This window comes from Natator depressus, chromosome 3, assembly GCF_965152275.1.
Source record: "Natator depressus isolate rNatDep1 chromosome 3, rNatDep2.hap1, whole genome shotgun sequence".
NCBI lineage: Eukaryota > Metazoa > Chordata > Testudines > Cheloniidae > Natator > Natator depressus.
In genome coordinates this window covers 176,261,906-176,276,600 of record NC_134236.1, presented here as the reverse complement: position 1 = coordinate 176,276,600, position 14,695 = coordinate 176,261,906, and the positions used below count along the sequence as shown (strand labels likewise).

General features: G+C 43.3%; 1 protein-coding gene across 3 annotated transcripts in view; it reads right to left on the bottom strand.

The window, feature by feature from the left end:
* EPAS1 (endothelial PAS domain protein 1) overlaps positions 1-14,695 on the bottom strand; it is a 151,215-nt gene that overhangs the window by 41,372 nt on the left and 95,148 nt on the right. For all 3 annotated transcript variants that reach the window (XM_074949377.1, XM_074949380.1, XM_074949378.1), the window contains 4 exons: positions 4,319-4,470; positions 2,670-2,754; positions 1,810-1,928; positions 1,505-1,707 (listed from right to left, as the gene is read on the bottom strand). In XM_074949377.1, coding sequence (XP_074805478.1) covers positions 1,505-1,707; positions 1,810-1,928; positions 2,670-2,754; positions 4,319-4,470 — 559 coding nt within the window. The remainder of the gene's footprint in view (positions 1-1,504; positions 1,708-1,809; positions 1,929-2,669; positions 2,755-4,318; positions 4,471-14,695) is intronic.

The following is a 14,695-nucleotide window of genomic DNA, read 5'->3' as shown; positions in this document are numbered from 1 at the left end:
TGCACCCCAACCCCCAGCTCTGAGCCCCCTCCCAGAGCCAGCACCCCCATACTCCCTCCTGCACCCCAACCCCCAGCTCTGACCCCCCTCACAGAGCCAGCACCCCATACCCCCCCTCTATTCGACATTGGTGAGGCCTCATCTGGAGTACTGTGTCCAGTTTTGGGCCCCACACTACAAGAAGGGTGTGGAAAAATTGGAGAGAGTCCAGCAGAGGGCAACAAAAATGACTAGGGGACTGGAACACATGACTTATGAGGAGAGGCTGAGGGAACTGGGATTGTTTAGTCTACAGAAGAGAAGAATGAGGGGGGATTTGATAGCTGCTTTCAACTACCTGAGAGGTGGTTCCAAAGAGGATGGATCTAGACTATTCTCAGTGGTAGCGGATGACAGGACAAGGAGTAATGGTCTCAAGTTGCAGTGGGGGAGATTTAGGTTGGATATTAGGAAAAACTTTTTCACTAGCAGGGTGGTGAAGCACTGGAATGCGTTACCTAGGGAGGTGGTGGAATCTCCTTCCTTAGAAGTTTTGAAGGTCAGGCTTGTCAAAGCCCTGGCTGGGATGATTTAACTGGGGATCGGTCCTGCTTTGAGCAGGGGGTTGGACTAGATGACCTCCTGAGGTCCCTTCCAACCCTGATATTCTATGATTCTCCTTCACCCCAACACTCTTCCCCAGTCCAGAGCCCCATCCTGCACCCAAACTCCCTACCAGATCTTGCATCCCTCACCCCCTCTGCACCCCAATCCCCTGCCCCAGGCTCAGCCCAGAGCCCGCTTCCACACTGCGAACCCCTTGGCCCCAGCCCAGAGGCCGCACTCCCTCCCAAATCCCAACCCCCTACCCCAGCCCGCTGAAAGTGAGTGAGGGTGGGGGATGGAGTGACGGAGAGAGGGGGGATGGAGTGAGTGGGGCGGGGCTTTGGGGAAGGGGTGGCGTAGATCCTGGGTTGCCCTTAAATTCAAAAAGTGATCTTGGATATAAAAAGGTTGGAGACCACTGCTCTAGACTCACCTCCATAATCTCACACGCATTTACCAACATGGATTTTACAATCTCCCCCTTGTGCATCACATTTTAATTTGACCCTCTGTGCCTAAATTGGTAAATTTTAATTACAGTTTTCCAAGGGTAGGAAAGAAAGGGATTGTCTCCCCACTGTATGAGACCTTATGGAAACTCCTCTTCTAGTGTTCAGGGTGGGTTGGAGATCTATGGTACGGGAAACTAGCCACCCACTGAAAGAATCATCCCTGCTTAACCTGTTGATTCCAAATTAGAAATCCAAATGGATACTGACATTGCTCAAAACTGTTCCTCTTCAGGTCTGCAGGAACAGCCAATGGAAGAATTTCACTCTTGTTAGTGTGAAATAATTTAACCTGTTCAAATAAAAAGAACACTGCGAAGGAAGACTGTTGTTTCCTATTAATTGGTTGTTTTGTTAATAAAGATAAATCAGAAACCTCCTAGGGAAGGAACAGTCAGTAAACTCTTTACCTGTCATCACAGTAGGTAAATTTCATGTCCATGCTATGGCGACTCAAGAAAGTCTTGCTGTCTAGTGGGATATCCATGTTTGACGGGTGCTGAATGGGTTCACACATTATTATAAGGCAGGTGAGGAGAGGCTCCTTATATCCACACAGGGTGTGAGGAGGGCAAGTGTTATACACCTTAACTTGTCCAGTGCAGTGCAAGACCTGAAACAAATAATGATTTTATAACAGGGCATTAGTTTAAAAGACTGTGAAAAGACAGTCTGACTTTCATCAATAAAACTTGTTATGGCTAAAATGTGATACCTTCCATGTGGCAGATTTGAGGTTTACAGTTCTGCCTCTGTTGGTAACAGTGCATTTCATTCTCATGAAGAAGTCACGCTCTGTGGATATCTCTTTGCTTTTCTTTCCAAAGCCTGGACCTAAGGTGAGGGAAAAAGGCAAATTCTTGACTAATACATTTTTTGCGGGGGTTAGGGGATGCTTGTGTTGCTTTTTAAAATTCTCTCTTTTGTTTTTATGCATAAAGGATTTGTAGATAACAGATTGTTTGGTTCTCAAATTACCACCTTCCACATCAAGACCTGTGCCCTGCGTACTCTTGGTTTAAGTAATATTTAGCACTAGTGTGAAAAATAAATCCACTCCTAGGGTAAAGTATTAGACCTTTCTGGCACTTTAGTCCCATTGAATCCCATGCTAAGTCCCCAATCATGCAAACTACTTCATGTGGGCAGACTCCTGTGCCCATGCAGAGCGTCAGAATCAAGCAGGACTCTGTACAAGTGCAATGGTCCACCCATGCAGAGTATTTTGCACAGGTTTGGGGTGTAAAGATTTAAATGGTACAGGAGCCCTGTTCATTTTTAACCCGTATTTCAGCTTGTGGTACATAATCTTTGTGAACTATTACAAGTGAAGATGTTGCATCTGTTTTAGGCTGGAAACAAGAAAGCACCAGAACACACAGTTCTTAGTGCTGTTATATTTAATCACAAAGTTTTAAAAACAGTGGAAACGTTGATGCCAAATACTACTCCAGGTGTTAACATTCCCATTTGCCTGTGGCCACTATCTAACTTCTGCTATCTGTTAGCTGCTTTATTGGGGTGTTTAAAAGGCAAAGAAGAAAAATACATCAAAGATTTTAACCTTTTTCTTACCAGTTTTCAAACTCAGATTCTCTCGAATTTCCTCATGGTCACATGGGTGAGTAAAGTCAAATATGCTATGTCCAGTTAATTCCACCTGTTCAGAAAACAATACACATATTTAGCCAAAAGTGAGGAGAATAAATAAAATTTAATAATCAGAAGACTATTTTGGAACACTGATTCGTTCAATGCAATCAGAGAAAAGGCAAAAGCAATACAAACATGCCTCATCTTTTCTTGATGATAATTTCAGTTCTTCACATTCTTTTACCTGTTTCCCTAAGGTATGGTTTCTCTGGGGCGTTTTTGAGGATATTTTGGGTAACAACAAAATAATTCTTAAGCTTAGAACTATAAGCTAGATAGCCTCAACAAACTAATCAGTCAGTGAAACTAAGTCTATTTACAACTGAAGATCTGGCCCTAAAATATTAAAAGCAGAAATGATAGGCAGTCTATTGGAGACACAACGTGCCAAATTCAGCTCCGGTGCGTGCAACTGTCATAGTGTGCATATAAGCAATAATTTGAGCCCACTCTTATTTATCAGCTATTATTTAGATTCTATACCCTGTAGATTCATTTGTGCATTTTGATTTAACCCTTAAACTGACTGATAACTCACTTCACCAATGCAAAGGGCCTGATCTGAAGTCAATGACAAGACTTCATTGACTTCAATGGCCTTTGGATCCAACTGACAACATCCAAGTAATCAGACTTTATGTGGGAGAAGGGCAAGGGGACATGGAGAACATGGCACCACAGCTCTCCCACACATGCTGCAGTCACTGCTCCAGTCTCTGGACTGGAATGGCAGTTACTGCTCCTGAATGCGATGTGCAAGGTATGTAACGACCACTGGATTAGAGCAAGATAGACCCTGTGGCCCTCAGCTTTGTCTGTCCCTGGCCCAACTTCTAACAGTCTTTGTAGGGCCACTCCCCTATCTTGGGGTACACGTGGTGCTGAGCAACCTCTGCACAGCCACTCCACCCCCTGCACTTATGGCAGTCAATAGCCTCCCACGCCACAGGTGAATCTTAGCATAGGCAGTGCCTCAGGCACTGGGGCCCTTTGGTCCCGCCTCTTCTTTCCCTGTGGCACATAACAGTTTAGTCTCCTGCAGGCTACAATATTTTGGTGTAATTTCAGCGGTTGGGTTTTGTGCGTGGGTGCTGGGTGCTGTTGGTGGCCTGTGACACACAGGAGGTCAGACTAGATGATCTGGTGGTCCCTTCTGGCCTTAAACTCTATAACTCTATGACATTAAAAAAAAACCTCCGAACCCCAAACAAACCACTCCCCTATCAACAAAATTTGTGAACAGAGGCCAGTCTTGTAGCCTCCAAATCCAGGGCCTAGCAGGCCAAATGGAAAATGGTGTTCCAGAGCGGAGAACCCTTCCCTGAGGATATCCTGCACGGACGCACCCCAGTTTTAAACTGAGAGGCTGACAGCTCAAGATGCTGATTCAGAGTGCTGCAGTGTCACACAGGAGCTACATTTGCTCACTGTGTCTTTCACTGAATGAGATCGCGGCTTTACTACGCAGAATTTGAGTTAGTCAGAAGCATAGTGGAGACAGAAACTATGTCAAGGTTTCTAGGAATTATGTTACAACGGCAGCTCTTTGAAAGCAGTAAGGAACAGGTTACCTGTGTGAGGCCCATGTATTTGTTGATGTTCTCTGACAAAAAGATCATGTCTCCATCCTGCGTCACCACAGCAATAAATCCCTCCAAAGCTTTCAGGTACAAGTTGTCTATCTGCTGGTCTGTCTCTAGGTCACTCTCATTGTCAGTACATACTGAAATAAAAGGAAAGTGGCCAAAAAAATCAGTTTTCAGAGCCATCATTTTTCTACTTACTTTCTAATCACACCAAATACCCACATGCTTTTCCGATGCCAGTATGCTGGTTATAGAAAAACCCTCTGTGGGAGGAGAACAACTGGGTGGGCCATCTGCATTGGGTCTGAAGGGGACATGTCCATCATTAGGAAGAGAGAAGACATCTTTTGTAAAGGGGAAGAAACACTTACCTTACAGTAACTGTAGTTCTTCAGGAAGTGTTGTCCATAATATATATTCCACTGTTGGTACACATGCACCCAGTGCATTCACATTCAGATTATTTTGGCTAGCAGTGTCCTTTGGGGGCTACATCTGTAACGTGAACGTCCTTGTGCCTCTAATCGATGACATAAAGGGTGGGGCAACCCCAACTGCTCCTCAGTTCCTTCACCAATATAGAAACCAGGTGTTGTCAGACTCTCTGTGGTAGCAGGGAAAGAGGGCGGCTCACGGAATAGATATGGGCAACATATCTTGAAGAACCACAGTCACTGTAAGGTAAGTAACTATTTCTTCTTCTTCTTCGAGTCCTTGCCTATATATATTCCACTCTTGGGACTCACAAGCAATAACCTATCTCATAAGAAATGGGCACTAGGAGCCTACTTAAATAATGAACAAAGTGTGGCCCTACCAAAATTAACATCAGATTTTGACACTTCCACTATGGAGTAAAACTGGGCAACTATGTGCACGAGACCCTAAGTACAGCTCTCTAGTGTTGGAATATTTCTCAAAGCAGCAGTAGAAAATGCTTGCACTCTTGTAGAGTGAGCTGTCACTCTCACTGGTGGGTCTATTTTTCCTAACTCATAGCACAGTCTGATATGAATAGAAATCCAGTTAGAAAGTCTCTTTGTTGAAATGGCCTGACCTTTCACTCTGTCCCCATAAGGTATCAACAAACTTGGGGATACCCTAAATGGCTTAGTTCTGGCTTTGTAGAAAGAAAGTACCTAAGAACTTCTAGGGCATGAGACTTAGCCTTACCTTTGTTGGAATGTGGCTTGGGGAAAAACATAGATGGGCGTATAAAACTTTGTTTAGATAGAAATCAGAGACTACCTTGGCAAAAAACTTCAGGTGAGGTCTCAAGGACATCTGGTTTTTGCACATGGGGGCCCTTGCACTACTGCTTGCATCTCTCCTAGCCTTATGGAGGATATTACTGCTCCCAGGCAGGCTGTTTTGATGAAAATGTGATCATGGTGCAAAGGGTGGACCCATTAACTCTGTCAGTACAATATTTAGATCCCAAGGAGTGGGGCATTCTATGACTGGGAGATAAACCCTCATAAGGTCTTTTAGGAACCAAGGCACCAGAGGGCATGATAATGTAGAATACCTCTATATTGTCCTGGGGGAACATGCACTGACATATCCAGGTGATAACCACTTGGCTGGTACAGAGACTTCAACCACCCTTGCATGCAATGAAGATGAAGTCTGTCATGCTGCATTACATAGGTGGAGGAGGCTATTGTGTCCTAAAAGTCTGAGACAAGTCCTCACCAATATCTTGGGATGAACTTGTAGGTAGATGGGACAGGTCTTGCAATCTCTCTTGTGGAAGATAAGCCATTTGAGATATTACCTCTAGCTGGAGAGGCAACTGTACGGTAGATTGGATGGAGAGATTTTTTTAGGTTCAAGAACCAAAACTGCCTCAGCCATGCTGGAGGTACACCATGATTATCCCTTGAATGGAAATTAGTATTGACTTTTCACCTCTTCAGGTCTAAGAGAGAACAGAGACCACTGAAGGGGGTCAGCTAGCTGTTGATGCGACTTTTTTTGGCTAAAGAGGCTAAAGAGACTAGCAGATGTTCTGTTCAAGATAAATCTATATTTATTCTGAGATAAGCTGCCACGACTGCTCGCCATTTTTGTGAATACCCTTGATTTTGTCAATCGATTAAATGGTAGCAAACTATACTGGTAGTACAAATTGTGCACTTGAACTCTCATACCTTCTGTATGCAGGGCAAATTACTATATTGAAATAAGCATCCTGGCAGTCATATGCTGTGTACCAGTCAAGTGGATTTAGGGTTAGAAGTATCAAGTTCAGAGCCACCTTCCTGACCTTGAGCGTGTGAATAAAGGTGTTCAACTGCCTCAGGTCCAGAATAAGGCACCAGCACTCTTTCTTTTTGGGAATCAGAAAGCAATGAGAGTAAAACCCTATGCTCTGTGCTCTTGAGGCACTTCTTCCACTGCTTTGGGATTTAGAAATGACTGCACATCCTGATGCAGCCTGCTGTCATGAGAGGGAGCCTGAAAAGGGATGGAGAAGATGTATAAGGATTGGGGCTGACGGTGGTCTGGAATTGGATGGAATAACCCATTTCTATGATTTTCAGGGTTCAGGGCTCCATGATGATCCAGATCATATGAAAATGAAATAAAAGATTCTCAAGAAGAGGGGATATAACAGGAATATCCAGAAGAATATGTACACTGCTCTTGACCAAGGACTTAGATCTGCTGCCTTGATGAGGAGGGTGCATATGACTTCCTTTTGTGGAATTTTTGGCACTTTCTTGGAGTTTCAAGTTGTCTTTATTGGGTACCTCTCCTGTGGTTGAGGCCTAACGTGCTTCCACTTTGATGCAGGAGTATAGATTCCTAAGGACCTTAGTGTGGTACATGAGTCCTTCAGAAAGTGTAAAGTCTTCATCGTTTTCACAGTGAAAGTTTCACATCCCTCAAACAAACATCCTCAGTTGTAATTTGTACCTCTTTAGGGATCCCTGATGACTAGAGCCAAGAGGATCTCCTTCTGGCAAACTGAGGTAGCCATAGATCTGGGAGCTGTATTTGTAGATCAATAGCTGCTTGGAGGGTTGTACACACCACCAGTTGACCTTTATCCAGCAAATACTTAAATTCCTCCCTAGTACCTTAGGGAAGGTATGACACTTGGCAGATCAGGTGCCAACTCATGCCAGAGCCCTAGGCTAATTCAATTGTGTATTAGTATAGATCAAAGTGATGGTTAAATGTATAAGAATGTACTTGGTGTTTAAACTTCCACTAGTGGGATGTTACTTGCATTGTTTTCACTTATTTGTATCCTGTTATAATATAGTAGCAAACATTTACATTGTGTATACCCCGTAACTAAATAACCTACCATATGAGCCACCAAGCAAGAAAGAAGCCTTGTGGAATGCAAATGAAGAACTTTAACAGAAAAGTGCTAATTTCAAAGCCAAGTGGTCATTGTATGTGATGTTTGGAGGTCAAAGACTCAAAATGCATTCCTTACTCTCCGTAATCAAAGGAAAAGTTCACATGTAAAGTGACACTATCCATTTGATTTCTGTGAGAAGCAGCTATAAGTATGGATTCAAGGAAGGATCCTGCATCTATGGACAATTTGGACTCTTACAGGGAAGGGTACCAGATGCAAAGCAGAGCTCCCCAGAGACAGGCTGAAAAGACTTTTGGGAAACTGGCAGTTTATTACATCACTGCCACCATTTGAAATTACAAACTCTGACTCACCTGTGCAAATATTTTCCCTGCTTTAACCTCTCAATAACTCTCATTTCCTTTTCTTAGCTAATAAACTTTTAGTTAGTTTACTATAGAATTGGCTACTAGTGCTATCTTTGGTATAAGATCTAGAGTACAAGTTGATTAGAGGTAAGTGACTGGTCCCTTGGGACTGGAAACAACCTAAATGTGATGTGATTTTTGGTGTAAGTAATCATTTTATCACAAAGTTCACTTTGTCTGGGTGGCAAGATAGATTGGAGAGTCTATGGGAACTGCCTGTGACTCCATGGTAAAACTGGTATAGTGATCCAGGAGTTCCTATTTGTCACTGGCTTGGTGAAATCTAATTATAGAACATACCTCTAGTTTCGGGTGTCTGCCCTGTTTTCTGACAGTCTGCCCTGAGCTAGGCACTCACAACCATGAGCCATTCCAGACAGTGTGACAGAAGCTTGTCTGCAAATTTAGATATGAAATCTCAATTCATATAATTGTGCTTTACCAACACGGCCTGGTAATTGGCGATTCTCATTTGGAGCTGTGATGTAGAATTTTTCTATCTTTTGATATTGCTTTTTGTTAACTGTCTTCTAGTCATCTAAGTCAAGGTAGATGACATAGGTACCACAGTCTCCTCAGGGGATGTGGATGAGATGAATGCTCGGACGGGATGGTCTTCCGTCTGAGACTCCTCACCAGAGCCATGACTATTCTGTTCAGCAGACCATGGATCAGACTATGCTGGTTGTAGAGTCCCCTTGTGAGATGGATAAGGTGACCTAGCTCTGGACTGAGATGTAGACTCTGTCTTTCTAGCATGACTCATTCCCCATGGAACCTAATAAGGCCAAGGGTGTTGCGAAGCATAAGAGGCAGGTGGCCAAGGGGAATACTATAACACACCAGGGAACGCTATAACTCTTTGAGATTCTATAGGCTAAGATAATTAAACTAAGTCTTTGACTCCCTCTCAGGTGTATACTGGCCTTAATGCCCAGACCTCAGAGAACAAGTGAGTGAAACCTTTCTACTGCCCTTAGAGTCTGAGGAGGAGAATGAATAGTCATCCTGGAGAGGAGAAACTGTACCAGCTGATGTGCTGGGAGACGCCTCAGACTGAACTCTGATCAATACTGCTTAAGTACTCAGTACCACAGGAGCTGGCTTCCTCCTTTCCCAGGGGTCTCAACCCCCACTCAGTTCCAGGGCCCACCTCCACCCCACCTCTTCCTGCCCCTGCCCCAGTTCCGCCCCTCCCCCAAGCATGCTCCATCCCCGCTCCTACCCCCAGCGCCTCCTGCACACCGCGGAACAGCTGACTGCAGTGGGCGGGAGGCACTGGGCAGGATGGGGAGGAGCTGATCGGCGGGGCCGCTGGCAGGTGAGAGACACTGCAGGGGAGCTGGCTGCCAGTGGGAGCTAAGCGCTCACTCATTTTTTTTTATGGGTGTTCCAGCACTGGAACACCCACGGAGTCGGTGCCTATGCTCAGTACCAGTATAGGAGCAATGGTTGGTACTAGGCGAGGCACCTTCACTACTGCTAATAGCAGGGAATCTGGTACTGAAGAGACGAGTAGGTGTTCTTTACAATGCTTCAGTACTGAATATGTTGGTTCCACAGACAGCTGAGAGGATGACATCAGTATTGGGGTGGGTAGTACTGGGGGACTCAGTGACATAAGAACGGCCATACTGGGTCAGACCAAAGATGGTCTAGCCCAGTATCCTGTCTTCCAACAGTGGCCAATTGCCAGTTGCCCCAGAGGGAATGAACAGAACAGGTAATCGTCAAGTGATCCGTTCCCTGTTGCTCATTCCCAGCTTCCTGCAAACAGAAGCTAAGGACACCATCCCTGTCCATCCTGGCTAATAGCCATTGACGGACCTATCCTCCATGAATTTATCTAGTTCTTTTTTAAACTCTTTTATAGTCTTGGCCTTCACAATATCCTCTGGCAAAGAGTTCCACAGGTTGACTGTGCGTTGTGTGAAGAAATACTCCTTTTGTTTGTTTTAAACCTACTGCCTATTCATTTCATTTGGTGACCTCTAGTTCTTGTGTTATGAGAATGATTAAATAGCACTTCCTTCTTTACTTTCTCCACATCAGTCATAATTTTATAGATCTCAATCATATTCCGCCTTAGTCATCTCTTTTCCAAGCTGAAAAGTCCCAGTCTTATTAATCTCCCCTCATACAGAAGCCGTTCTATACCCCTAATAATTTTTTTGCCCTTTTCTGAACCATTTTCCAATTCCAAAATATATTTTTTGACATGGGGTGACTACATCAGCACGCAATATTCAAGATGTGGGCGTACCATGGATTTATATAGAAGCAATATGATATTTTCTGTCTTATTATCTATCCCTTTCTTAATGATTGCCAATGTTTTGTCTGCTTTTTACTGCCGCTGCACATTGAGTAGATGTTTTAAGAGAACTATCCACAATGACTCCAAGATCTCTTTCATGAGAGGTAACAGCTAATTTAGACCCCATCACTTTATATGTATAGTTGGGATTATGTTTTCCAATGTACATTAATCGGCATTTATCAACATTGAATTTTATCTGCCATTTTGTTGCCCAGTCACCCAGTTTTGAGAGATCCTTTTGTAGCTCTTCACAGTCTGCCTGGGACTTAACTATCTTGAGTATGGTAGTTTTGGATCATCTGTAAATTTTGTCACCTCACTGTTTACCCCCTTTTACAGATCCTTTATGAATACGTTGAATAGGACTGGTCCCAGAACAGACCCCTGGGGGACACCACTATTTACCTCTCTCTATTCTGAAAAATGACCATTTACTCCTACCCTCTGTTTTCTATCTTTTAACCGGTTACCAATCCATGAGAGGACCTTCCCTCTTATCCCATGACAGTTTACTTTGCGTAAGAGCCTTTGGTGAGGGACCTTGTCAAAGGCTTTCTGAAAATCTAATTACACTATATCCACTGGACCCCCCTTGTCCACAGGCTTTTTGACACCCTCAAAGAATTCTAGTAGATTGGTGAGGCATGATTTCCCTTTACAAAAACCATGTTGACTCTTCCCCAACAAATTATGTTCATCTATGTGTCTGACAATTTTGTTCTTTACTATAGGTTCAATCAGTTTGCCCAGTACTGAAGTCAGCCTGTAATTGCCAGGATCACCTCTGGAGCCCTTTTAAAAAATTGGCATCACATTAGCTATCCTCCAGTCATTTGGTACAGAAGCTGATTTAAATGATAGGTTACAGACTACAGTTAGTAGTTTTGCAATTTCACATTTGAGTTCCTTCAGAACTCTTGGGTGAATGCCATCTGGTCCTGGTGACTTATTACAGTTTTAGTTTATCAAACCTCCTCTAATGACACCTCAATCTGGGATAGTTCCTCAGATCTGTCGCCTAAAAAGAATGGTTCAGGTTTGGGAATCTCCCTCACATCCTCAGCTGTGAAGACCAATGCAAAGAATTCATTTAGTTTCTCTGCAATGACCTTATCATCTTTAAGTGCTCCTTTAGCATCTCGACTGTGCAGTGGCTCCACTGGTTGTTCAGCAGGCTTCCTGCTTCTGATGTACTTAAAAAAAAATCCTTTTACTTTTTGAGTCTTTGTCTAGCTGTTCTTTAAATTCTTTTTTGGTCTAATTATATTTTTACACTTCATTTGCCAGAGCTTATGCTCCTTTCTAGTTTCCTCACTAGGATTTAACTTCCACTTTTTAAAGGATGCCTTTTTGCCTCTCACTGCTTCTTTTACTTTGTTGTTTAGCCACGGTGGCACTTTTTTGTTTCTCTTACTACTTTTTTTTAATTTGGGGTATACATTTAAGTTGAGCCTCTATTATGGTGTCTTTAAAAAGTTTCCATGAAGCTTGCAGGGATTTCACTTTTGGCCCTGTGCCTTTTAATTTCTGTTTAACTAGCCTCCTCATTTTCGTGTACTTTCCTTTTCTGAAATTCAATACTATAGTGTTGGGGTGTTTACATTTAATTATATTATGGTCATATTACCAAGCAGCCCAGCTATATTCACCTCTTGAACCAGATCCTGTGTTCCGCTTAGGACTAAATCAAGAATTGCCTCTCCTTGTGTGGGTTCTAGGACTAGCTGCTCCAAGAAGCAGTCATTTAAGGTGTCAAGAAACTATCTCTGCATCCCGTCCTGAGATGACATGTACCCAGTCAATATGGGGATAGTTTAAATCCTCCATTATTATTGAGTTTTTAATTTTAATAGCCTCTCTAATCTCCCTGAGCATTTCACAGTCACGATCACCAACCTGGTCAGATGGTCGGTAATATATCCCTACTGCTATATTCTTATTATTAGAGCATGGAATTACTATTTCTAGAGATTTTATGGTACAGTTTGGTTCATTTAAGATTTTTACTTCATTTCATTTTATACTTCCTTTCACATGGAGTGCCACTCCCCCACCAGCACAACCTGTTCTGTCCTTCCGATATATTTTGTACCCTGGCATTACTGTGTCCCATTGATTATCCTCATTCCACCAGGTTTCTGTGATACCTATCATATCAATATCCTCATTTAATATGAGGCACTCTAGTTCATTCATCTTATTATTTAGACTTCTAGCATTGGTATATAAGCACTTTAAAAACTTGCCACTTTTTAGCTGTCTGCCACTACGTGATGTAATTGAATGGGGCTTCTTTTCATTTGACTGTTTCTCATCAGATCCTACCTGTATCTTAACATCATGGGTACCTGAAGTACATTTTTGTGCCTTGTGCTCCCCTTTCAGCTGAGCCCTGAGAGGATTTGGGGCTTTTAAGGAAGGACCTCATGACGGAGACCTAGGTCTCGTCCCTCTGTGGACTCTGCTTTTTCCTCCCCCTTGTCCCCTGAGATTTAGCCAGGCAAGGAGGATCTTTAGGAACAGCTGTTTCAACTCAGAAAGTAGAGGAGCCAGCAGGAGCCCTTTTAGAGAATGAGCACTCGAAGGTTTTTGCCCAAGACACCCCAGGGCCTGAAGGGGGATTCACTGACCTCTCTAGCAGGAACTTTTTCAGGTGAGATGCCATAGCTCCTTCGATGCACTGAGAAACTGATTTACAGATGGCACATCACTATGTAATGTGCTGCACACCCAGATACAACAAGCATCTGGCATGCCCATTACTGAGAGACATTACTGCCAGAAATGAAGGGCAACCGTTAAAGCCTGGAAACTTGTCTTCAGTCATTATGATTGATCCCTGATTCCCTGTACTGGGGCAAACACTGAGGAAAAACCAAAATTCCTTATTATTGAAGAAAAAAGGAGAGGCTAAACTAACAATAATCACTAACGAACAGCTATCTATTTACAAAACAATGGGTAAGCTGCACAGTGAGCAAAGAGGGTACTGCCATGGTGAAACAGAACTGAGGGGCAGCTGGGGTCACTCTGCCCTTTATACCCTCAGTTGGAGATATGAGGATACACAGGGAGTATCTACATTGCAGCTGGGAAGGTGTCTCCCAGCCTGGGCAGACCAACACAAGCTAGTTCTGCTCGAGCTAGCATGCTAACCATAGCAGTGTGGATGCTGTGGCACGGGTGGCAGCATGGGCTAGCCACCCAACTACAGACACAGGTTGTTGGGCGGGCTTGTACACACTCAACCAATATTGCTGCTCGTGCTGCAACAGCCACACTATTTTTAGTGCACTGGTTCGGCCATCTGTCTACCTGGCTGGGAGACACACTCCCAGGTGCAGTGCAGACATACCCTCAGAGCACGGGCACAGCTTCCAATGGACACGACTGACCAAAGAATCTGAACTCAAGTGCTCTGGGTGCATGCCCTGCAACAGCAAAATATACATGGACAAGCACTCAAAGAAGAACATCTTGTTTCTTTATTGCTGTTTAATATTACTACTTCAACACACAGGGTCTATTCTCCAGTCAATGAGTGTATGTAATGCCTATTAATACTAAGGACATTTAGGGCCTTGATTTCCAGATACCTGATTTTCACCTGCAATTACTGAACCTCCATGTAATGGCAGAAGCAAATGTGTACTAGTCAAGAGACAGATAACAATCATTTGTTTAAAGGAGCTGTTCGTCTAAAACAAAATCACCCTCAATATGTTTGCGGCGAGTTTAGGTCAGTCTCTTAAGACAAAAGGTGGCTGGCTAGCAGGAGCCTCCTGTACAGGTTTCACAGTATATGAAGAAAGCATTAACTTCTATGCTTTGTTTATTCTAGTACAGAAGAAACATGTATTCATGGAAATGAAAATTATCATTTTTCCCCTACCTCTGTACTGACAGATTCATCCTCAGGGATTTTTCCCATTTCTACTGAAAACACTGATTTTGGAAGTCTGCTCGAATACTGAAAGGTTTCAGAGTAACAGCCGTGTTAGTCTGTATTCGCAAAAAGAAAAGGAGGACTTGTGGCACCTTAGAGACTAACAAATTTAATTGAGCGTAAGCTTTCGTGAGCTACAGCTCACTTCATTGGATGCATCCGATGAAGTGAGCTGTAGCTCACGAAAGCTCACGCTCAATTAAATTTGTTAGTCTCTAAGGTGCCACAAGTCCTCATTTTTTCGTGTGTAGACTACTGAAGCCGCTATTACTTTATAAATACATATCATATTTATCTAATTCATATATTTTAGCAGAAAAGAAACAGAGATCGATTGTTCTTACTTTAA